We start from the raw sequence: 22,960 nt of genomic DNA on the forward strand, positions 1-22,960 counted from the left end.
GCCGCCGCGCGGCCGAGTCGCTCCGGAAAGAGCCGAGCGGCGGCGGAGGCGGCCGAGGCGGGGCGCGGCGCGGCGGGGGGACGATGGCGCAGCAGGTCGAGCAGCTGCGGGCGGACGGCGTGCACAAGGAGGTGCTGCGGGAGGGCACCGGGCCGCTGCCCGACTTCCGCGACGGCACCAAGGTCAGAGCCGCACCGCCGCCTCCGGGGCTGGGGTTGGGGGGGGGGGGGAGAGGGGGGGAAACGGGACACGGGGAAGGGCGAGGCGCGCATGCGCGGGCCCCCCCTCCGTCGCCATGGTGACGCCGCGGCCTACTTCTCCCGCTCAGGCCACCTTCCACTACCGGACGCTGCGGTGCGGGGACGAGGAGACGCCGCTGGACGACAGCCGGGCGCGGGGGAAGCCCATGGAGCTGATCGCCGGCAAGAAGTTCAAGCTGCCGGTGTGGGAGGCGGCGCTGCGCACCATGCGGCCCGGGGAGCGCGCCCGCTTCCGCTGCGACGCCAAGGTGGGGCGGGGCGGGAGGCGGTGGGAGGAGCGGCGCTGGAGCGGGGCGTGGTTTTGCCACTCGGGGGCGTGGTGTGCGGGATCGGGGGGCGGGGCCGGCGCCCAAGGGGCGTGGTGTGCGGGTTCGGGGGGCGTGGTGTGCGGGTTCGGGGGGGCGGGGCCGGCGCCCAAGGGGCGTGGTGTGCGGGTTCGGGGGGCGTGGTGTGCGGGTTCGGGGGGGCGGGGCCCGCGCCCAAGGGGCGTGGTGTGTGGGTTCGGGGGGGCGGGGGCTGGCACCCAAGGGGCGTGGTGTGCGGGTTCGGGGGGGCGGGACCCGTGCCCAAGGGGCGTGTTGTGTGGGTTCGGGGGGGCGGGGGCCGGCACCCAAGGGGCGTGGTGTGCGGGTTCGGGGGGGCGGGGCCCAGCGCCCAAGGGGCGTGGTGTGTGGGCTCGGGGGGCGGGGGCCGGCACCCAAGGGGCGTGGTGTGCGGGTTCGGGGGGGCGGGGCCCAGCGCCCAAGGGGCGTGGTGTGTGGGTTCGGGGGGGCGGGGCCCAGCGCCCAAGGGGCGTGGTGTGTGGGTTCGGGGGGGCGGGGCCCGCACCGTGCCCACACGTGGCACAGCCACCTCGCTGTGCCCTGGCCCGGGGGTGCGAGGCTGGGAGGGTCCCGGTTCCCCCCCCCCCCCCCCATCCCAGCGCCGCCTCCCCCCCACCCCGCAGCACGTGGTGCTCTACCCACTGGTGTCCAAGAGCCTGCGCAACATCGCGGCAGGGAAGGACCCGCTGGAGGGGCAGCGGCACTGCTGCAGCATCGCCCAGCTGCACGAGCACTACTCCCTGGGCTACCCCGACCTCGACGAGCTCCAGAAGAACCCCCAGCCCCTCATCTTCGACATCGAAGTGCTCAAGGTGAGGCGCCCGCTCGCGCCGGCGTGGGGAGGGGCAGCCGGGGGGGAAGCTCGGGGGTGGTCGCCAGCCCCCCAGCCCAGGTGGAGGCTGCGGGCAGGAGGGCGCTGGGGCTCTGTCCTCATGACGGGGTGCCGGCAGGTGGAGGCGCCCGGCTCATACCAGCAGGACCCGTGGGCCATGACGGACGAGGAGAAGCTGCAGGCCGTACCCCTGATCCACAAGGAGGGCAACGAGCTGTACCGGCAGGGCAAGGTGCAGGAGGCAGCTGCCAAATACTACGATGCCATCGCCTGCCTCAAGAACCTGCAGATGAAGGTGGGGCTCCCCGGCCCTTCTCTGGGTGCACGCAGGCCTCCCCGCCTCCCTCCCGGAGCGCAGGGCTCGGGAGCTTCCCCTCACTCTCCCCGCTCTGTCTCATCCTGCAGGAGCAGCCCGGCTCTCCGGACTGGATCGAACTCGACCAGAAGATCACACCCCTGCTGCTAAATTACTGCCAGTGCAAGCTGCAGTGCGAGGAGTACTACGAGGTGCTGGATCACTGCTCCTCCATTCTCAACAAGTACGAGGGTAAGGAGCCGCGGGCCGGCCCAGCCCGGCCGGCTACGGTGGGTGCCGACGGGGCGAGCAGGTACCGGGGCGGCCCCCCTCTCCGCACTCCGCCGGCCCAGCAGCTCTCTCCCCGCAGACAACGTCAAGGCCTACTTCAAGCGGGGGAAGGCCCACGCGGCAGTGTGGAACGTAGCGGAGGCGCAGGCTGACTTTGCCAAAGTGCTGGCCCTCGACCCCTCGCTGCGCCCCATCGTCTCCAAGGAGCTGCGGAGCCTGGAAGCCCGCCTGCGCGAGAAGGACGCCGAGGACAAGATCCGCTTCAAAGGCATCTTCTCGCAGTAGAGCCCGCGGCCGCAGCGGAGAGCCCAACGCTCTCTGAACAGGTTCTTTTAGGTATTCCACATGTGGAATGTTCATTGATGTTTATTAATGTTTAATACAAGTTTTACTTATTTGAAGTGGCCCGGGAGCTTGCCACGGCCCGGTGACACGGCAGTGCACTTAAGTCGCAGTATTAAGCAGCGTATAGCAATCGCAGCGCACGGTTGAAGCGCAATCTGAACGTGAAGCTCCTTGCCAGGCTCTAGGCTATGCTCATCGTCACGCCGGGAAGGGACGCGTGGGGTGACACGAGCTCAAGCCCGCTGCTCTCTGCCAAGTTCTTTTATTCATTGTTTTGATGTTTTTTATACTTTATGTTGGGCTGAGCCACCGGGGCTGGCCGAGCTGTTTACGGCCGCGGGGGCTCCGGTGCCAAGCGTCAGCCCCGTCTCTTACCCCTTCATGCCTGTACGCCGCGCCACGTCCCGCATCGTCACTTCTCAAGGCTGCCGCTGTCATCTCAAGCCGGTGTTTCCTCTATACTACGTCGTCATGTCATCGTCGTAAATATTTTATATAGAATAACTGCTTGTTACTGCTATCTATATAAAACTCTGGTCGTTCTATGCTAAGATAAACAAAAGTAAAACTAGTCACAGGCACCTGGTCACTTAGAAAAATGGCTGTTGGAGGTAAATGAGGTAAAACAAAGCTGCAGGCAGGCCAAGACCAGGTCAGGGAGAGGGAGCCTGGCAAGCCCTGGCCCTGAGGTCTTGCAAACTCGCTGCAAAACTGAGCCCTTACTTGCTGTGGTAAGCACTGCCCCCGTCACGGATGTGTAATAGCTAGTAAATGACTGGTCTAAGGTGTAGAGCCAAGAAAACTCTCCAGCAGGCTCCGTCCTGGGCTCACAGTGTAAAAGCAGCGCTCATGCACGCAGAGGTGTTGTCATGGGGGTGCCCCCCAGGGCCCCGCGCTGCAGGAGCTCAAAGCTGAGCTCGCGCCGCTGCAGCACCCCAAACCCCACGACCCTCACCCCGGACCCAGCCCGAAGGCGACGGCAGGGTGCCCAAGCTGCCCCGGCCGTGCTCTGCTCGCTGAAGCCAGCGGCTTCCCTCCTCCTGCCCCCACGGTCCCTCCGTCCCTGCCCTAACACCACGGCTGTCCTCTTGTGCAAAAGGTTTAACCGCTCACGCGACGTACGGCTTGATGTCGGCATCGACGCGCACCTGAGAGCAGCGGTGCAGCCCAGAGACCCCCCCAGGCTGTCTTTTTTTTTTTTTTCCCCTGCCAGGACGGGTCCTGAACTGCTCAGGACCCAACTGCTGCGCCCCAAGACCATCCCCCCCGCGTGACACCATGTCCCTGGGTCTGAGGCTCCCCGGGGCCAGGGCTTTGCTGCGGCGGGGGGGGGGGGGGGGAAAGCCCCGGTGCCATGGGGTACGGAGCAGACACGCGGGCCCCGGCGCCTACGTCTTTACATCGCTTTATTTCACACCGCAACGAAACGAAGAGAACAGAGGAACCGCTTTTGAATCCCGGCCCTTCCCCTGCCCCGCGGCTGGCGACACAGAATGGAAATAAATAGGTGGGGAGCAGGGGGGTGCCGCTCGCCCTGGGGCGTAGCCACGGCCCCACCAACGCTGCCCGGGGACGGATGACCCCGGGGGGCAGCGCACCAGCTCCCCAGGGGTCGAACCCCCACCCCGGGCACTGCCCAGCAGCAGCTCTGCAGCCCCAAAGGAGGGGGGGGACGGGGTGGAGGCAGAGCCGGGGAGGGGGGGGTAGCAGGGGGGACCCGGGGTGGCCCAGCCCCGAGGGGATGGCTCTGGCCCTCGGGGGGGCTCGGAGTGCCGTCCTTCCAGGGCCCCTCAGTCTCGGGGGGGACCCAGCGCCCTCGTCTCCTTCCTCTCGGCTCGGGGCCCATCGCGGGCTCCGGCCCCAGGTGCTCCTGGCTGGGAAATGAAGGCTACGGCAGAGGGGGGACGGTGGCTGCGCCACCCTCACTCCTCACCCTCCAGCTTGAGGCTGACACTGCGGGGCTTGGCCCGGGGCAGCCCTGGGGGTGCCGGGGGGGGTCCCCCGTCCCGCTCCGCCTGGCTGGAGCCCCGCGATCGCAGGAGCTGGCTCTGCTTGCGTAGGAAGTCGACGGGCGCCGGGCAGCCGTAGGTGCCTTTGCCCAGCACGGGCCGCGGGGGTCCCTTGGGGGAGTGGGCCAGGGCCGCCGCCTCCAGCTGGGCCAGGTGGGCTACGTAGCCCTCGGACAGGAACTGTGGGACGCACGGACAGCCTGAGCCGGCAGCCCCGGCCATCGCACACTCCCTCCGCCCTGGTGGGGTCAGCAGTTGTCCCCTGCAGCCCCAGCCTATCCCCAGCCCCCCCGCACCGTACCTGGCACTGGTTGTGGAACTTCTTGACGGCCCGGCCCACGATGTAGATGTGCGCCGGCGCAAGCCCCAGCGAGCTGTAGACGGAGACGTCCTTGGTGGAGCCGTAGCCGGCGACGATGGTGATCTCTGCCTGCCCACGGACAGGAGGGTCAGGGCAGGGAGGGGAGCGACCCTTCCCGCAGGGACAGCCGCCCCCAGGGGACTAGGACACCCTCATTTTACAAGGGACGGGTCCCGGGGCAGGGGGTCGGTGCCAGCTCTGCCATCGCAGCGTGGTCTAGCCCCGAGCATCTCCGCCCGCAGCTCCGCCGACTCCCGGGACAGAGGGGCACGGGCTGCAGCACAGCCCACGCTACCCCCTCCACCACCACCACCACCCACCGGCCCCCACGTCCCCCACCCCGCCGGCGTCCCCGTCCCCACCTCGGTGCGCAGGCTCTGGAGGAAGGCAGCTTTCTGGCGCAGGGGGTCGTGGGTGAGCCCGTCGCAGAAGGAGACGGCGCCGTGGGGGAAGTTGTGCTGGGAGAGCCAGGCCACCACGCGGTGCTTCTGCATGTCGGGGCGCCCCGTCACGTAGATGATCATGTAGCCCGAGTCCTGCCAGTGCCTAGGAGGAGAGACATGTCGGTGCCAGGAGCCCGTGACGGGGACAGTCCTGCTGGCGGGAAGCCACCAAGCATCTCCCAACACATCACACACGGGTGCTGCCTCCAAAACCTCCCTTCCCACAGGGATTTTAGCAAGGCTGAATGCACAGCAGAGCTGCGGGGTATGGCAGCAGGCTTCGGGACCAAAACCGGGAGTGGATTGCTTTCCTATGAGAAGGCACCAGCGCAGAGATGCTGTGAAAACTCTCTGGGCGAGGGGGTGGCAGGAGATTCCCTCAGCTCGTCCCTGGGAAGGCAGCCTGCTCCAACGCCCCCACTACCCCGACTGGGTTGCCATCGCACCGCGAGAGGAGGGGGAGATTGTCCCTCCCACGAGGAGGGCACCTACCGTACAACGTCGACAGCCCCCGCCCGCACTTTGGGGTCGCTGCCCATGATGGAGACGCTGGCAGTGAAGGAGCCGTCGATGCTGAACACGACCGACTCGGTGCCCCGGGCCACCACCGTCAGGTACGCCTCGGCGTAGCTGTGGTCCCCCCTGGGACGGGAGGACGGGGAGGCTCAGCGTCGGCTCCGCCGCCGAGGGGGCAGGCGTAGCTCTGCCGAAAGGACTGGAGGAGGAACCGAGATGGCACCGCACGCCCGCATCTCACCTGACCACCATGCGCACGGGGTAGATACCGATGGCCAGAGCCTTGTCCGGAGGGATGGTGAAGGTCAGGCGCCCACTGCCGCTCGTCACCTCGGTGCCGTAGTACAGCCACTTCCCTGACAGCGGCTGCGTCATGATGTAGATGTCCACCTGGGAGAGGGCAAAGGGCTGAGCACGGACCGAACCTCCAGGTCCTGCTGCGTCCCCAACCTACAAGTCCTTATGACCCTCTCCCCCCATCCCACAAGGTCCTACGGGGTCCTGTTCACCACATCCCTTCCCCTGCCGTGGGTGACACCAGCCCCGTCCCCCCCTCCTGGACATCCCCTCCCTATTTGACGGGGTCCTGGTGGCACCGGCGAGCCCAGCGGTACCTTCTCCCCAGTCAGTGTCACCACGTCCAGGGGTCCGTACATGAAGCGCCCGCTGAGGACCTGCGCTTTGCCCTCGCACACGATGACATCGCTGGCCCGGTGGTTGGCCGTCACGTTCTGCAGGGACACGGTGGGGGGGGGGGGGGGGCTCAGCAGCCTGCGCCAGAGCTGCGGCTGGCACCCGAAGGAGCCCCCGAAGGGGCGCACGGGCCCCGCCGCGGCTGCGGGACCATCCCGGCATCCTCCTGGCAGACGGGAGCAAACCCTCCCAGCTGCATTGCCCCACGGCCGGGGGGGGCTGCCCGGGCACCCAGGAATGGCCGGAGCCCGGCACTGCCCCGGCAAAGGGTCGGGCTCCCGATGGCCGTGGGGCACGTACCCGGATCTTCACTTGGGTGCGCTTGCGCTGCCACTTCTCCCGGGGGATAGCGGGGCTGTAGATAGAGCTCTCCTCGCTCTCCGCTGGCTGCGGCCCCTCCTTCTCCATCACCTGCCGAGCGGCGCAGCCCCGGCTCAGCCTCCGCTGGCCCCGGAGAGCCGCGGCGCCCGCCCCGCCGTACCTGGCGCAGGATGAAGGCCACCACGTCGGAGGACTCCCAGTAGCTGGCGTGGAAGAGGTGGGGCAGGGTGATGGTGGGGAAGGCGGTCAGGGCGTCGGGGCAGTACAGCGAGTAGTCGATGCGCTTCGGGCCCCACCAGCGCTCCAGGACTGCGGGGAGAGCTGGAATGAATCCCTCCCCGGACCTCATCCCGCGTCGTGCATCCCGAGGTGCCGGCGTGGGACGGGACAGGCAGGGATGGCACTTACTCTTGACGACTTCGCTGGTGCTGGCAGGAGTGGGGGGCTCTCCCGGCTCGCTGCCCCTCCAGAAGCCCCCGAAGCTGCCGGTGGGGGTAGGGGGGGCACCCACGTCCACCTCGGGCAGGAACAGGGCAGAGTGCATCTGCAGGGCCTCCGCTGCGGAGAGAGACGAGTGAGGACACCCAGAGCCCCCTGGGGACACCAACCACCCTGGGACCCCCCCCCCCCTCCAGCAGAGCCCCAAAGGGGTGGGCAGGGCTTGCACATCACTTTCCCCCCACCCCAGCTGGGCTCCTGCAGTGCTGTGGGTGCTCTGGGTACCCCGGCACGACGCCGGAGCCCGTTAACGTGCCCCGGGGTGCCCGGGACCAGCCCGGCGCGGGGGCCGCTCACCCAGCAGGGAGGAGGTGCCGTCGCCCAGGGGGTACTTCTGGTAACGGGGCACGCTGAGCGGCGGGACGGCATGGAAGGCCTTGGCCAGGAGGGGCTCCAGGCGAGAGGCGCAGGGGTCGGCCGCATGGAAGAGGTTGTAGATCTGCTCGCAGGCGGGACGCAGCTGGGCCACTGAGGCAGAGAGGGGGGGGGGGTTGGGGCTGCCCAGCCTGCGTGGCAAGGAGCCCGGCGGGGATGGGGGACGGGGCACGAGGGCTGGCGGGCACAGGGCAGCGCAGCCGGGAGCTCAACGCCCAGGGGGGAGAAAGCAGGACCCAGCGAGAGGAAGGGCTGGGGAGGCAAACCCAGGACACCGGTGACAGCCGGGGGGGACAGGCTGGGGCTGGCACAGAGCGGGGAAGGGGACGCTCGGGCACGCACCGACACCAACGCCCACGCAGCCAGGGCTGGGCGTGCAAGGGGCACAAACCCAAGCAGGGCTCTTTGGGGAGGTCCCGGGGGGCTCAGGCTTGCAGGGGGCGGGGGGAGCACGACTCGGGGACGAGGGCTCGAGCCCCGCAAGGAGGGTCGGGGGCTGGCACCGCGGCTGGCAGGGGTCCTCACCATCCAGAGCGGGCATGACGGTCTTGCGCAGCGCGAGCACCAGCCCCAGCGGGGAGCCAAAGAGGAAGAAGCCGGATACCTTAAAGTCAAGGTGGGTGCCGGCGCCCTCCACCCCGTCCAGCGCCGCGGTGCCGCTCCGCGGTGCCTCTGCCTCCAGCGGGGCCTCGCTGGCCTGCAGGCTGGGACAGCGGGGCCAGTGGGCATGGGGAGGGACGGCACCGTCCCGCTCCCACCGGCCCGGGGGGCAAAGCTGTACCCGGCACGGCCCCATTAGCCCGCAGATGCTGCTGGAAGCAGGGGAGCTCCAGCAAGACACCCCCAGGGCAGGCTGCCCCCATGCAATGCTCCTTCCCAGGTTGGTGCAGACGGGAAATTCGCCCTTTCCATAAAGCACAAAATTAGTCGGGAGATCACCGGCGTTCCCACGGGGACGGGCCACGGCGCTGCCGACCGTCACCCTCGCTCTCACCTGCACGAGGAGCTGTGATGGTGGCTGTCCCCCTGCTCCCGGCAGGGCGGCTGTGCCCCCGGCTCGGGGCTGGCCTGGCCCGACCCCGCTGCTCCGTCCGCCCCGTCGGCCAGAGGGTCCCTGCCGCCGCACAGCTCGGGGGAGATGGGCTCCGTGCTCTGCAGGGGGAGAGGCAGCGAGCACCCAGCCCCTGCTTAGCCGCCACCGGCACCCCCGCCAACCCTGCACCCCAGCACCCAGGGGCACGAACCCCCTTCCCACCCTCCCCCACCCCGGCCGGTGGCAGGGTGCCGGCACTCACCAGGCTGCCACGGCGGCTGCTGCTCCGGCTGCCCCCCGAGCCCGCCCGGCTCTGGCAGAGCGCGTCGAAGCCCAGGATGCCGCCCACGCAGTCCCCCAGCAGCACCACCTGCGGACGGCATGCACCCGTGCCGAGGGTGACGAAGGACAGAGCCCCCAAGCCCTCCGCACAGGGGGCAAAGCAGTTCCCGGCAGAGCCGAGCGCCAGCTGGAGCCCGGAGCAAAGCCTCCCCCGAATCCCCTCTCACCTGGCCGCAGAAGCCGGCCCCCTCCCCGGAGTGCAGGAAGACGCTGTACGCCTGGTTGGCGCGGGCGATGACGGCACCCATGGCGTGCTGGTAGCTCCCCGAGGAGGTGGCCAGCAGCGGGAGGGCCGCCAGCGGGATGTGGTCCTGGCTGCTGGACAGGCTGTCCCTGTCGTGGCTGTAGGGGCTGAGCCTGAGAAGGACACGAGGTGGAGGGGGGATGAACGGGGCTGCCCCGATGTCCCCATCCCACCGCACGATGCTCACTCACCCTCGGATCCTGCACCGGGAGTTATCCCCGCCCCATCCCATCCCTCGCCCTGGATGCCACGCCGGGAGAAGGAAAGTCCCCTCTCCGAGGCCACCACCTCCCCGGTCCCCTCCCGCAGCCCTGGGGCGGTTTTCCAGGGGGACAGCCCCCTCCCTCTCCCCGCAGCAGGGTGCACGGCCCCAGCACGCCACGCCACCGTCCGTACTTGGAGACGAGGGCGTAGGCAGCAGCGCAGATGGGCGGGCAGGGCACCAGCCGCAGCGCCACGTGCCCCAATGCCTCGGGGAAGTGGACGCGGGTGACGGCGTCGAAGGTGGCCGCCAGCGTCTGCACATCCGCCTGCTTGGAGCCCGGCTCGCCCGCTCCCTGGTCCAGGATGTTGCCGCTGTGGAGGATGAGGAAGAGGACGTGGATCCGGCAAGACTGCGCCGCGCTCTCCGCCGAGCCGCCCTGCGGGAAGGGGAGCGCTGCTGTCAGCACCCATGCCGGGGGGCACAGCCTGGGGGGGGGGCCCACGGCCCGAGGGAGGGGACGAGCGGGGCACGCACCTCAGGGAAGCCGGACACCCCCAATCCTTCGCCATCCGCCTTGGCGGCGCTGGCTCCGTCCCCTGCGAGCACATGGCCCCAGTGAGCCCGGCCGGGGTGTCCAGGCAGGGGTGGGCCCCATCCCCAGGACACCCACGCCGGGGTTTGGGGCCGGGGCCCCCCCGCCGCTCACCCAGCGCCTCGTCCAGCTCCGCCGGCCTCTCCAGCGTGTCCAAGAAGTCGTTGGAGCTCCACTTCGTCATCTCCTTCGCAAAGACCTCGTCGCTGTCAGACAGGTCCTCTGCGGTGGCAGGGAGGGGGCCGTGGGTGGGGAGCCCACGAGTGCCCCCCCCTCCCCCCCCCGGGCTCATCCAGCCCACCCCGAGCCGCTGCCCGGTCCCTGCCACCGAAACGCTGAGCCACGGGGCTGCCCCACCATACCGTGGGCATCGAAAAACTCTTCTTCGGAGCTGTTCTCGGAGTCACGGGCGATGTTCTGCATCCGCCACTCGGACAGGCTCTGAGGAGACACCCCCCCTGCCGCCGGCGTGGGGTCAGCACCCAGAGCCCCCCCCACAGCGAGACCCCGCTCCCGCCACACAGCTCCCCCCTGCTCCTGCACCCAGAGGCCCCCCCGGGAGACCCAGGGCCACCCGGAGCCCCCCCCCCAGGAGATCCAGGCCGGGGAAGAGAGGGTCCCCTGAGGCATCTCCTACGGAGAACAGCAGCAGCCGGGGGGTTGGGGGGTCCCCATCCCACCCACGCAGGACCTGGTCTCTCACCTCCGTGCTGGGAAGAGTAGGAGGAGCGGGAAGAGGTGGACCACTGCTTGGCAAAGGCGTCGTCAGGGGAGGCATCAGCCACCCCCTGCACCTCGGCCCCCTCCTGCCCGTCGGCACCCCCCGGCTCCGGCCGCCCCTCGGGGCTGGGCCCGGCGATGGGGGGCTCCTCGGCCTCGCCGCACTTGGCCATCTTCTGCGCCAGCATCCGCGCCGTCTCCTCCTCCAGCTGCCGGATGTCCTCCATCGTCAGGTCCGTCCACTCGTCCTGCCAGCACCAAGCCTGGCGGTGGGCGCGCAGCATCACCTTCCGCAAACCTGCGACGGGGAGCGGGGGGAGCGAGCCCGGCATGGCCCTGGGGCTCCCCAAACCTGCTTTTCTCCCCCCCCCCCCCACTTCTTCCCCAGCAGTGCCAGCGGTCGAGGGCTCACCGCTGCTGGCCCGCACTCACCCACGTCGTGGATGAACTGCTCGATTTTGGACTGCATCCCCCAGTAGCGAAACTCCACCTTGCAGAGCTTGTAGGCGCACATCAGGGGCCCGCCGGCGGCCCCCTCCAGCCAGTCCTCCCCCAGCGGGCCCCGGCCCGTCTTGGACGAGTGGTAGAGCTTGGGGTCCTCCTCGGGCTTGTATTCCCCGGGGGAGATGGGGTCGCGCACGATGTCGATGGTGTCTGCGGGGAGAGCAACGCTCGTCACCCCGCGGCGCTCGGTGAGCTGCCCCCCCCCTCGGGCAGAAAAGCGGGAGGGGGGGGGGAAAACGCACAAAAATCAGAGGGGGCACCCGTCAAATTATTCCCACAAGCCACGTGCCCAACACAGCCGGTAGCAAACGCTCTCTATCCTGCAGCAATAACAGCAAAGGCACCCCTGGGGTGCACCTCGACACGTCCCGTACCTGCACGGGGGCCTGACCCGGCGCCACGCGGAGCGGCGCAGCGCGGCTGCAAGAGGCGCCGGGGGCCGCGGGGGGAGGCGCGGAGGCGGCGAGGCGTGCGAAGAGCCGGGGCTGACACACATACGCGCATTAGCCAGGAGATTTGGCAGCTGGGAGAGCGGCCCCGGCGACCCCGGGGGACGCGGGGGCTGGTGCCGAGGACAGCCGGATCGAGCAGCTCGGTGCAGCGGTGAGCCCCGCCAGCTGCCCCCCCCCCCCCCCAGACCCGAGGGTCCCCCAATAACGGGGCACGGAGCACAGTGAAACCAACACACGACCCAGGAGGAGCCCCCATCGAGCCAGGGGGGTGCGATAGCAACGTCCCCCTCTCCCCAAAATGGGGGTGGCCTCCCCAAAACCGGGGGCGGGGCTCACAGATGGCACCCAGGAAAACACGATCCAACAGACCGTGGGGGGCTGTTCGGGCCCAACCCTGCACAAAGCCTCCTGCAGTTTGGCTGCTCCGGCCCCGTCTCCAGGCCAGCTCCCTCCAGCCCAGTCTTGGGGGGTCCTGGGGGGGCGGGGGGGGGGTGTCCCAGGGCACCCCGCTGGCCCCCAGGACCTTCCCACAGAGTTGTCCCCAGTCAGTCCCCCCAGCCCGTCCCCAGGCTCTTCCAGACCTCGCATTTATTTGCCCCCGTTGATGCCCCCGAGGTGCCCGCTGGCCTCTTCCTCCATCTCGGGCCAAAAAATTAAAAAAAAAAAAAAAAAAAAGAGGGGAAAAAAAGGACTTTTAAGACTCAGAAAGCAAGGGACAGCTGCAGGGCAGGCGCTCTGAAGCGGGGCTTTTCCCGTGGAGGGTAGCTGAAACGCAAAGAGCCGCAACCCCTCCAGACCTCCCCAGCCTGCAAAACACACCACGGGGTGGGAAAGCAGCCCGCGGTATCTAAATTTCGTGGCAAGAGGGGCCGAGAGGACACCCCAGGGCTGGCGCAAGGCGGGGGGGCCACGTCTCCCTGCCCGAAGCACAGCCCTGTGTGTGTCCCGTCCCCCCACACACCCCGGTTATCCCTGTGCAAAGGGTAAAGCACCTCCGCAGCCGTGCCACGGAGACTAGAGACGCCCCGAGCCCACCAAAACCGCCACTGCCCAGCCCCGGGCTTGACGCACGGCACCGCAGCTCGGCCGCGGAGGCGAGGCGAACACGAGCCCTTAAACCAACGCCCGACGGGCTGGCCGAGCAGCTCGGGTGGCGGCACGCCACGGTCAGCAGCGAGGAAGCCGGGACGGGACCTGCCGGCCCCGAGCAGCTCCCGGCAGCGTCACTCGCACGACGGCCGGCGGGTCTGTGTGCTTTTACAGCTGCGAGAAAACTGGCGAGGAGGCAGTTATCCCCGCTGTTCGCCCCGGCAGCCCAGATCGCGACCGGTTTGCTCTGCTGGGGTTTAAATCTGTCGGTGCTACGGGGCACCGGGGTGAGAGCAAGAGCTGGCAAAGAAAATCCCAGCGGGGTCCACCTCGGGGCCGGTCCCACCTCGGCCCCGCTCCCCGTGGGAGGCAGCAGCCACCCGAGACACGGCGTGCCCTGCGGAAAACCCACGGGACGGGCACCGGGAGGGGAGGAAAAAAAAAAATCCAGGCAGGGCAGCAGGCAGCGGGCACAGGGCTGTGCCCTGCCTGCTGTCCGCTTGGCCCCGGTCGCTGCCCGGTGGTGGCAGGGGCAGAATTCGTCCTCCCCCCCCCCCCGGCCCAAGCCACCAGCATCCCGGCCGGACGTCCCGGTGCCGCAAGAGCCAATGAGAGAAGTAGGTCAGATGAATCATTTCCTCCAAGTGCCTATTTTAGGCCTCCATTTTAAGAGGCAGCGCGTCACGCTCTGCACTCCAGTGCCTAAAACGACCAGATCAACACCACCGGGAAAGGGAGGCCGCAGCGGCCGGGGCCAAACCCACCGGCGAGGGAGGAATCCCAGCCCAGGCTCCCAGCTCTGCCCACCGGTCCCCCGGCAAAGCAGCGGAGGGGCCCGGACCCGGAGAGCGATCTGGAGCAAAGCCTTAGGGAGCAGGAGAAGCAGGGCAGGGGGTGGGAAAATGGGGACACTCTTTTCCAGCCCCCCCCCTCTCCAGCTGACCTAAAACACCCTGCAGGAGCCTGGTGCGGGTTCCACGCACAGCCGGAGAGGGGCCGGGAAGGCAAAGCCGTGCCAGACCGCGTGGGGACAGGGGCTGGGACACGGAAGGAGAGGGGAGCAAGCTGGCACCAGGAAGGGGAGGGCTGCAAACAAATATGCAAGCAAGGGAAGGAGGCAGAGGAGGAAATCGCACCCCAAAACACCTTTAATGCGGACTCCAGTTTAGCAGCGCTGCCGAGGGAGCGGGCAGGAAGCTCAGGGCAGGGGAGCTCGGGGCACAGGCGCCTTCCCCTGCCAGGGTCCCCCCACAGCTGTCCCCAAAATGCGAGGGAGAGCAAAGCCGAGCACGTTGCAGACACCGAGCCCCCCCGCAAGCCGGCAGGGAAGCTGAGCCCCTCGGGCACCGTGGCACACCCATGCACCCAGCCCGGGGAGCGCCGTGGGGGAAGCCCGGCAGGCATCGGGTCCTGCCCGGCACCCCGAGCCAGCCTTGCGGCGGCCGTACGCACCCAAAATCCTCTGCCTTTTCTCAGCCGCGCTCAGGTTGAAGACGTTGGTCTGCTGGCCCGCGTCCGGCCGGTAGTACGTCTCAATCTCGATGGAGAACTTCTCCACGAAGGGGCAGGTGTACCTGGGGGAGGCGCAGGGACGGGGCTGAGCCCGGAGGCACGGCCGGCCCCGCAGCCCACCCCGCGGCCCCGCCAGGTCCCACCTGGTGCGGGTGTAGGGGTAGGCGTTCCAGGACTCCTCTTCCACCTGCAACGCGGCCTTGGGGAGCAGCGCCCGAAACCAGCTGGGGATGTGGGAGCCCACGTGGTAGATCTTGTGGGTGTACTGGCCGCTGCCGCCGGGGCCGTCGCTGTAGGGCCGGTTGGCCAGGATCTCCACCCCACTGCCCTCGCCGCTCGACTCCTCCCGGCTCTTCTTCTGCGGGGAGAACCGCTGGTGAGCACAGACCCCCGGCACCCCCTAACCCCGAGACCCGCACGCCCCTAAGGCCTGGCACCTCACAGGCCCCCGGGGTCCCTGTACCCTCCCGCAACCCCCAGTCCCCACGTGCTTTACACCCCCCAGCCCCACAGCTACTCCCGGGACCCCCTGCTGGGCTCAACAGCCCCAAACCCACCCAAACCTCACCGACACCCCCACACCCTGCCAATCCCTTGGGGTCAGCCTCAGGACCCCCGCACACCCCAGGCTCCGTGCTCAGCCCCACAGGCCCCCGGCATCCCCCCAGCCCCACCGTGCTTGGCCCCCCAGCCCCCTGCACCCCACAGCTCCCCGTGCTCAGCCCCACAGCCCCCTGCACCCCACAGCTCCCCGTGCTCAGCCCCACAGCCCCCTGCACCCCACAGCTCCCTGTGCTCAGCCCCACAGCCCCCTGCACTCCCCAGGCTCAGCCCCACAGCCCTCTGCACACCCCAGCCCCTCATGCTCAGCCCCACAGCCCCCTGCACCCCACAGCCCCCCAGGCTCAGCCCCACAGGCCCCTGCACCCCACAGCCCCCCAGGCTCAGCCCCACAGGCCCCTGCACTCCCCAGGCTCAGCCCCCCAGCCCCCTGCACCCCACAGCCCCCCAGGCTCAGCCCCACAGCCTCCTGCACCCCACAGCCCCCACAGGCTCAGCCCCACAGGCCCCTGCACTGCCCAGGCCCAGGCCCAGCCCCCCAGCCCCCTGCACCCCACAGCCCCCCAGGCTCAGCCCCACAGCCTCCTGCACCCCACAGCCCCCCACAGTCCCACAGGCTCAGCCCCACAGGCCCCTGCACTCCCCAGGCTCAGCCCCACAGCCCTCTGCACACCCCAGCCCCTCATGCTCAGCCCCACAGCCCCCTGCACCCCACAGCCCCCCAGGCTCAGCCCCACAGGCCCCTGCACTCCCCAGGCTCAGCCCCCCAGCCCCCTGCACCCCACAGCCCCCCAGGCTCAGCCCCACAGCCCCCTGCACCCCACAGTCCCCCAGGCTCAGCCCCCCAGGCCCCTGCACTCCCCAGGCCCAGCCCCCCAGCCCCCTGCACCCCACAGCCCCCCAGGCTCAGCCCCCCAGCTCCCTGCACCCCACAGCCCCCCAGGCCCAGCCCGTAGAGCTGGGCCACCTGGTACTCCTCCAGGCTCATGGGCAGCAGGATGTGGTACTCCTTGATGAGCATGGCGGCGGGGGGCAGCGCCGGCGGGGGCAGCGCCTGCGGGGGCGGCCGTCAGCCCGGCCCGGGCCCGGCCCGGCCGCTCCGGCGCCCGCTGCGACGCTCCCCGGGCCCGCCCCGCTCCCATGGCAACCGCCCCCCGCCCGCCTTCGGCCTCCGCTCGGCCCCGGCGCTGCCCGCCCCCCCCCCCCCCCCCCCCACCTCCCGCCCGCCGCGCCCCGGCCCCGCCGAACCTGCGCCGCTTCCCGAACCGGCCCCTCGGCTCGTGACATCACAGGCCGTTCCCACGGAGACGGCCGTGACGTAGGGAGCGCGGGGGGGGGGCGCGCGCGTGACGTCAGAGACGGGAAGGCGGCGAGCGCCGCTCCACGGGCGCTCCGCGTGTGCCGGCACCGGCCCCGCCGCCGCCCCCGCCCCCCCCCCAGGACCGACCCGGCGGGCAAGGCCGCCGCCACCCCCGGGCTCGGAAAAGCGGGGGGTTATTAGAAAAAAGCCCTCTTTTTAAGTGTTAAAAAAGGGGTTTTGCTCATTCCTGCACCTGCCGGCCCGGGCGCAGCTCCGGGACACCCCCATCCCCCCCCCCCCCCCCCAGCGCGGCTCCCGGCCCTTCCCCGGTGCCCGCCACCGGCCGCAGCCCCCGCGGCACCGACACCCCCCCCCACCCCCGTGTCCCCGCCGGGACCCCACGGTCAGCTCGACACACACACACACACACACACCCCCCCGCGGGCGGCGGCCGGAGGCAGAGTCCCAACCATGTCCTTTATTTATAAAAACACGCGTTTATAAAGAGAGCGGGGGGCGTGGGGGGGGGCGCGGGCAGCACGGCGGCCCCCTCCCCCCCCCCCCGCCAGCGGGGCAGGACACCGGGGGTTCCCCGGGGGGTGGGGGTGGGGGGAGTCACCGGGTGACAGCAGCCGTTACGTGCGGGCGTTTCGCTCTTGTCTCCGCCAGGCACTCCCTGACCAGCGCCCGGGCGTGGATGATGCCTGCGGGAGAAGCAGAGGGACACCCCGCGTCAGCCTTACCCACCCCCGCGGCGGGGCAGGGGACACCCCCCGTCCCCACCCCGGGGGCACGCAGCAGGACGCTGTCGGTCCCCCGTCCGTGTCCCGGCCGCCCCTACCCCGCTTCAGCGCTCCATGGCGCTCTTGCTGCCGGCGTAGGTGGGCCGGATCTCCTTCCCCATCTCCTCGATGACGGAGAGCAGGTCGGTGTAGGTGCTCTGCGAGCCCTGAGCCCCGGGGGCTTCATCGCCTGGGGGCCGGGGGCGGGGAGAGAACACGGAGGGGCTGAGGGCCGCCCCCGCCGCCCCCGGCCCCGCCGCTCGCCGCCGCCGCCCCGCGCCTCACCTGCACGTAGCCCATGGACGGCGGCCCGAAGTCATTGAAGAGGGGCCGGAAAGGAGCGGCGGCGCCGGGGACGGAGCCGGAGGGGACGGGACGCTCGTGGCTGCGGGAAACGGAGGGTTACCGGCCGCTCCGCCGCGCCGCCGCCCCCCCCCCCTTTCCCCCCGCGGTACCGGGGGGTGCGCTCACCGGCGGACGGCGCCCCGGGCCCCGACGGGGCGGGGCTGGCGCTGGCGGCTCCGGGGGTAGGGGGGGCGGGAGCGATGGGCTTGTAGGACATCCCCGACGGCCGCCCGCCGCTCCCGGATCCCTGGAGGGCGGCGGCGGCGGCGGGGGTCGGTGGGCGGCCCCCGCGCTCGCCCCGCCGCTCCTCGGCTCGGCTCGGCTCGGCCCCGCAGGCCCCGGCCCGACCCGGTACCGCTGAACCGCAGGGCCCCGCCGCGGCCTGGCCTGGCCTGACCCGGCCTCCCCCCCACCGGCACCGCCGCTCGCCCTGATGACGCCTGCGCGCGACGCCGCGCCGACGTCATCGCGGCGCCGCGCACCTCCCCCAACACCACCCCCCCCCCGGTCACCGTGGAGACACGCGGCGTCGGCTCCGCCCCTTTCTCCCCCTCCCCCCCCCCCCCCCCCCCCCCCCCCACGAGACCAACGGCCGCCGCCGCCTCATCCCCTCAGGGGGGCGGCGGGAAGGGAGCGGGGGGAGCTCCGCCGCTGTGAGCCCCGGTACCGGCCCCGTCGGCCCTCACCGGGCCCCGTCGGCTTCCCCCCGCCGTTGCAGGCCGGACCGCTGAGGAGGGAGAGCCGCGGCCTCCGGGGCGGGGGGGGGGGGGGGGGGACGGGACACCACCGACGACGACGACTCCGGTCCGCCCTCACGGCCCCGGGCCCGCACAGGTGAGGGGGTGCCGGTTCCCTGCGGGGCGGGCGGGCAGGGCCCGCCGGGGGTCAGCGGTTCCCCGGCCCGGCCCGGCCCGGCGCTCGCTGCGGGGCTCCCGCTGGCGGGAGAAGGCGGCGGTTGTTGGCGGGGGGGTACCGGGTGGTGGGGGACAACCGCGGAGGGGCCGGCCGCCGGCCAATTCCGTTTAAACTCAAGGTAAGGACAAACGACAGCCCGTAGAGAGAGTTTTTCATTGCAAAAGGGCAAAGATTGACAAAAAAAAACCCCAAAACCCTAATAAATCTGTTCGGACACTCCACCCCCCCCCAGGTGGGGAGCGTAACTCGGAAAGCAGAGGATTTCTGGAACTCGGAGGTGCAAAAATTACCCCAAACTGCGTCCAGGGCGGGGGGCCTGCCCAGCGGCGCGCCGACGCCGGCCCTGCCTGCAGCGCGCCTCTCCCCTTCCCGCCGGCGTTCCCGGGCGGAGAACGGTAAACGCTTTATTCCCGGCTTCTTTCCTCGAGGGTGTGGCGGCCGGGGCGCCGAAGCCCCGAGGAGCCTCCCCTGCGCTGGGGGCCGGACGGAGCGTCCGCGAGGGCCCGCCGCCGGCCCCGAAAGCGGAGGGATGCCTGACCCGCGCGGGTGAGCGGGGTCTGGGGTAGGTCCGGGCTCAGGCCGCGGTAACGGGGACAGGCGGCGGGTTACGCCGTAAGGTCAGCCCTAAATGACAGCGCGGAGGGAGCGGGGTCAACGTGAGGGGCTCGGCGTTGGGTACGGGGGGGGTCAAAATGAAGGCTGGAGGGATGAGCCGGCGGGGCTGGGGCGCAGCCGGAGGAAGGGGGGGGACCGGCGCGTTTTGAGTTTTGGGGAACAGCAGGTGGGGTAAGGTCGGGGGGGGGAGGGGGACGCTGCGGAGTGGGGAGCAGGAATCGGGGTGAGAGCGGCCGCCGGCCGGCCGAATCTGCGCCGAAAAAGGGGCCCGGTGTCGGCCCCGGTTGCCCGCGCCGCGGTTGGACCTCGGCGGCCGGGCAGGCGCGCGGTCGAGGGTGAGTCTGAGCACCTCCGGCGCCGAAGCAGCGAGGGCCTCGCCCCAGGCTCGGGCGCCGTGCTGCGCCGGCACGGCCCCCAGCCGCAGCGGCCGGAGCCGGGCGTCTCCTCCGCGGGCCCCCTCCTCTTCGTAAGGCACGGCGGGGGCTCGGGTCCCGTGTTGGCACGCGCCGCCCTCAGCGCGACATCATCCGCACAAACTCTGCCGGCGGGAGAACACGTACAGAACGTGCCGAATAGCCCCGGTGACGTTCCCGGCCCCTCCCTGGCCCCTACCTTCGAAGTCCACCAGGCCGTCCCCGTTGAGATCCACGTCCTTGAGGATCTCGTCCACCTCCCGGTAGTTGAGCTGCTGCCCCAGCAGCTTGCACATGGCCTCCCGCAGCTCCGCCATGCTGATCTGCCCGTCCCCGTTGGTGTCGAACTGCACGGCAAGCGCCGTCGCCGACGGCCGCCCTCGGCGTGCCGGTGGCCTGCCAGCCTGCCCGCGCCGTCCCCGTGTCCCGTCCCCCCCCGTCCCCCTCACCTCGCGGAAGGCGTCGCGCAGCTCCTTGATCCCGATCATGTCTGCCGTCTCCGCCAGCATCTTGGGGCCCATCAGCTCCACGAAGTCATCAAAATCCACCTTGCCCCCGGCTGCGGGAGAAGGGGGGTGTCACCGGGGTGGTGGGGGGGGGTGGGGGGGCCAGGGATCGCCGGGGCAGGCCCCGGCCGTCGGCGGGCGGAGGGGGGGCCCCCCCCGCGCCCCGCCACGTACTGATCTGCTGGGACAGCTCGATGAGCTCCATCTCGGTGGGCATGTAGCCCATGGTCCGCATGCACTCGCCCAGTCCTTGTAGCTGATGTAGCCGTCGCGGTCCTTGTCGAACTCCCGGAAGGCCTGCTTCAGCTCTGCGGGCAGCGCGGCCTCACCCCCGGCACCCCGGCTGCGCCGCACGGCCCCGCCGCCCGCTCCCCACCCGCCCGCTGCACCGCTCCCGACCGGGGAGAAAGACACCCCCCCACACCCCCCCCACCCCACCCCCGGCCCCCCGCGCCTCCTCACCTTCGATCTCTTCCGGACGCAGCTCTCGGTCCTGGGAAAGAGAAAGCGGGAAGAGCCGAAGGAGGGGTCCTCCCACGGATCCCACCCCGACCCCCCCCCCCCAGCATCCCGCCCTAAATCCCCCCGCCGGCTCGCGGGAGGCCGCGGGCGCAGCCGGCGGCGCGGTGCCCGGTGCGGCGGGCGCGCGGGGAGGGGGCGGGTGCCTACCAGCTGGGTGATGGCGATGCTCTGCCGCAGGAAGATGCAGGCCGGCCCCACCAGCCCCTGCAGCACCGAGTAGCTCTGCAGCGGGGGAGACTGCGCCGCCTCCGACGCCTCCTCGGGGTCCCCGGCGCCGGGGGCCGGGGGGCGGAGCGCGGCTTCCCATCCTGCGGGCAGAGCGGGCGTCAGCGGCAAGGGGGGCGGGGGGGGTTCCCCGACCCGGGGGGGGGGGGGGACGGACGGACGGGCCGGCCTTACCTTGGGGAGCCTCCGCTCAGGGGGTCTTGGTGCAGTTGCCCATGGCTGGGGCCCCCCCCGCGCCGCAGGGCATGCCTGGCCCCCGGGGGGCCGGCTGGCGCAGTCCTGGGGGCTGCCGCCCGGCCGGGGCGAGCCGGGGCCGGGGCCAGGGCCGGGGCCGGGGCCGGGGGGGGGTGCGATAGCGGCCGTGGCTGCGCGGGGATTTGAGGTTTTTATGGAATATCTGGGGATATGCAGGGCAGGCGGGGGGGGGGGGGGGGGGGGCCGCGCCCGCGCACACACATAATCCCCCGGATTATTCCCCGCTCGGCCGCCCTGCTCCAGATGTGGGGAGCCGCCCAGCTGTTCCCGGCCCCCCAGCCTCCCCGTGGGGGCACTCGGGCCCCCCCGGCGCCCGCCGGCCCTGCCGTACCCCGGCCCTCTTCCCCTGCCGCCGGTTACCTGCCGAAAGCGGGGAGCGGCTGGGGCCCCGGCTCCTCGGCGGCCAACCGACGCTCCGTGGGGGATGCGACGCTTTGGCTGGGCCGCCCCCCGGCTCTCCCGGGTGCCGGCGGTGCCGGGGCCACCCCTGCCCCCCGAGCCGCGGGGCCGGGCGGAGGCGTCGGCCGCCCCGCTTGCCGGGGCCGCGGGGGCGGGAGGCGCCCGGGCAGGCGGGGGCGCGGGGCTGCCGGTGCCCCGCCGCTGGGGCTCGCGGAAGAGGAAGAACATGCCGCCCGCCGCCCCGTCCCGCCGCTCGCCGCCGGCCCCGGCTCCCTCTCCCCGCCCCCGGGGCCAGGCGGGAGGGAAAACGGATCCCCCGGGCCCGGCGCCCGCCCCGGCCCCGCTCCTCGCCGGGACGAGGCCACCGCCGGCGGGCGAGGAGGGGGGGGAACGTGGTCCCAGACGGGGGAGCGGCCGAGGCAGAGCGGGGCGGCCCCCCGGGGTGCTGAGGGGGGGCGGGTCGGAGGGGGGGGGGGGGATGCGCCGGGGCCTCCGGTTTCGGCTCCCGAAACCCGACCGCGGCCGGGCACGGGGCACGTGGCAGCGCGGCGCCGGCCTGGCCACGCCCCCGGCCACGCCACGCCTCATGACCACGCCCCCTCGTCGCGTGACCACGCCCCTCCAGCTACGGCCCCGGCCCCGCTCGCGGGCGTCACCGCTGCGCCGCGCCGCCGGCCGCTGACGTCACCACCGGAGCGACGCTGCGGGGGCGCCTGAAGGTGACGGTGGTCCCGGTCCCGGTCCCGGTCCCGGTGCCGGTGCCGGTGCCCGCCCCGCCATGCCGCCCGGCAGCTGCTGGCGCTGCGGCGCCTGCCCGCCGCCTCCTCTTCCTCCTTCTCGGTGAGCGGGGACGGGGGGAGGGCCGGGGCGATCCGGGACGGTTCCCGCCGCAACCGATACCGGCGTTACCGGTGCTGAGTCCGTGTCTCCCCGCAGACGGCGCCCAAGAAGACGCAGTTCGGGTCACTGCGGGACGAGGACCGGATCTTCACCAACCTCTACGGGCGGCACGACTGGAGGCGAGTACCGGGGCCGGCGGGGGGGGGGGGGGGGGGTCCCGGTGCGGCCCGTCCCGTCCCGTCCCGTCCCGGGTGCCACCGGCCGTGCCGTGCCCGCAGGCTGCAGGGCGCCCTGCGCCGCGGCGACTGGTACAAGACGAAGGAGATCCTGCTCAAGGGGTGGACTGGATCCTCGGCGAGATCAAGGCCTCGGGGCTGCGGGGCCGCGGCGGCGCCGGTTTCCCCACCGGCCTCAAGTGGAGCTTCATGAACAAGCCGCCGAGACGGCAGGTGAGACCGGAGCCGGTGCCGCCGCCGCCGCGGCCCCTCCCCGCGGGGAGCCCGGCCCCAACGGCGCTTTGTCGTCCCCCGCCCCAGGCCCAAGTACCTGGTGGTGAACGCGGACGAGGGGGAGCCGGGCACCTGTAAGGACCGGGAGATCATGCGCCACGACCCCCACAAGCTGGTGGAGGGCTGCCTGGTGGCGGGGCGCGCCATGGGCGCCCGCGCCGCCTACATCTACATCCGCGGCGAGTTCTACAACGAGGCCTCCAACCTGCAGGTGAGCGGCGGCGGTGGCGGGGGGGGGAAGCCCCGCCGGCGGGGAGGGGAGCCCCCAGACCCACCCGCTCCTTCCCCGCCGCAGGTGGCCATCCGGGAGGCCTACGAGGCCGGGCTGCTGGGGCGGGACGCCTGCGGCTCGGGGTACGCCTTCGACGTCTTCGTGGTGAGGGGCGCCGGAGCCTACATCTGCGGGGAGGAGACGGCGCTGATCGAGTCCATCGAGGGCAAGCAGGGCAAGCCGCGCCTGAAGCCACCCTTCCCCGCCGACGTGGGTGCGTCCCCGGCCCTCCCCGCTTTGCTCCCGC

General features: G+C 71.5%; 5 protein-coding genes across 6 annotated transcripts; 2 read left to right on the top strand and 3 right to left on the bottom strand.

Moving 5' to 3' along the window:
• Positions 1–44: 44 nt before the first annotated feature.
• Positions 45–2,931, top strand: AIP (AHR interacting HSP90 co-chaperone). Of its 2 annotated transcripts, none has more exons than XM_076343693.1 (6): positions 45–182; positions 329–508; positions 1,207–1,395; positions 1,534–1,710; positions 1,821–1,962; positions 2,081–2,931. In XM_076343693.1, exons 1-6 carry the CDS (start codon positions 84–86, stop codon positions 2,284–2,286), a joined length of 993 nt encoding a protein of 330 aa, XP_076199808.1. In that variant the 5' UTR covers positions 45–83; the 3' UTR covers positions 2,287–2,931. The 2 variants fall into 2 exon arrangements, with proteins under 2 accessions (XP_076199808.1, XP_076199809.1); XM_076343694.1 differs by having other exon boundaries at positions 1,821–1,954; positions 2,081–2,227.
• Positions 2,932–4,037: 1,106 nt separating this feature from the next.
• Positions 4,038–15,877, bottom strand: PITPNM1 (phosphatidylinositol transfer protein membrane associated 1). Its single transcript, XM_076343711.1, has 23 exons — positions 15,764–15,877; positions 14,399–14,617; positions 14,196–14,317; positions 11,131–11,352; positions 10,682–10,996; positions 10,341–10,436; positions 10,093–10,200; positions 9,921–9,982; positions 9,578–9,822; positions 9,105–9,294; positions 8,858–8,965; positions 8,557–8,714; positions 8,088–8,266; positions 7,485–7,655; positions 7,098–7,247; positions 6,850–6,998; positions 6,669–6,779; positions 6,290–6,406; positions 5,917–6,065; positions 5,652–5,801; positions 5,079–5,262; positions 4,657–4,785; positions 4,038–4,535 (listed from the first exon to the last, which is right to left on the bottom strand). The coding sequence occupies exons 1-23, from the start codon at positions 15,835–15,837 to the stop codon at positions 4,269–4,271; spliced, it is 3,675 nt and encodes a 1,224-aa protein (XP_076199826.1). The 5' UTR covers positions 15,838–15,877; the 3' UTR covers positions 4,038–4,268.
• A 697-nt stretch (positions 15,878–16,574) lies between these two features.
• On the bottom strand, positions 16,575–17,565 carry CDK2AP2 (cyclin dependent kinase 2 associated protein 2). Its single transcript, XM_076343713.1, is given in 7 exon segments — positions 16,575–16,772; positions 16,774–16,820; positions 16,958–16,966; positions 16,969–17,079; positions 17,177–17,269; positions 17,272–17,283; positions 17,370–17,565. Coding segments are annotated over 7 exon segments (384 nt in total). The 5' UTR covers positions 17,461–17,565; the 3' UTR covers positions 16,575–16,751.
• Positions 17,566–19,103: 1,538 nt separating this feature from the next.
• Positions 19,104–21,321, bottom strand: LOC143162903 (calcium-binding protein 2-like). Its single transcript, XM_076343473.1, is given in 9 exon segments — positions 19,104–19,311; positions 19,386–19,533; positions 19,636–19,745; positions 19,867–19,938; positions 19,941–20,000; positions 20,155–20,185; positions 20,362–20,493; positions 20,496–20,522; positions 21,055–21,321. Coding segments are annotated over 9 exon segments (873 nt in total). The 3' UTR covers positions 19,104–19,285.
• Positions 21,322–21,819: 498 nt separating this feature from the next.
• Positions 21,820–22,927, top strand: NDUFV1 (NADH:ubiquinone oxidoreductase core subunit V1; the record flags this gene model as incomplete). Its single annotated transcript, XM_076343474.1, is given in 6 exon segments — positions 21,820–21,933; positions 22,030–22,112; positions 22,212–22,270; positions 22,273–22,378; positions 22,470–22,653; positions 22,738–22,927. Coding segments are annotated over 6 exon segments (736 nt in total), but the record flags the coding sequence as incomplete, so codon positions are not given.
• Between the last annotated feature and the right edge of the window lie 33 nt (positions 22,928–22,960).

This window comes from Aptenodytes patagonicus, chromosome 7 (genome assembly GCF_965638725.1).
Source record: "Aptenodytes patagonicus chromosome 7, bAptPat1.pri.cur, whole genome shotgun sequence".
Classification (NCBI taxonomy): Eukaryota; Metazoa; Chordata; class Aves; order Sphenisciformes; family Spheniscidae; genus Aptenodytes; species Aptenodytes patagonicus.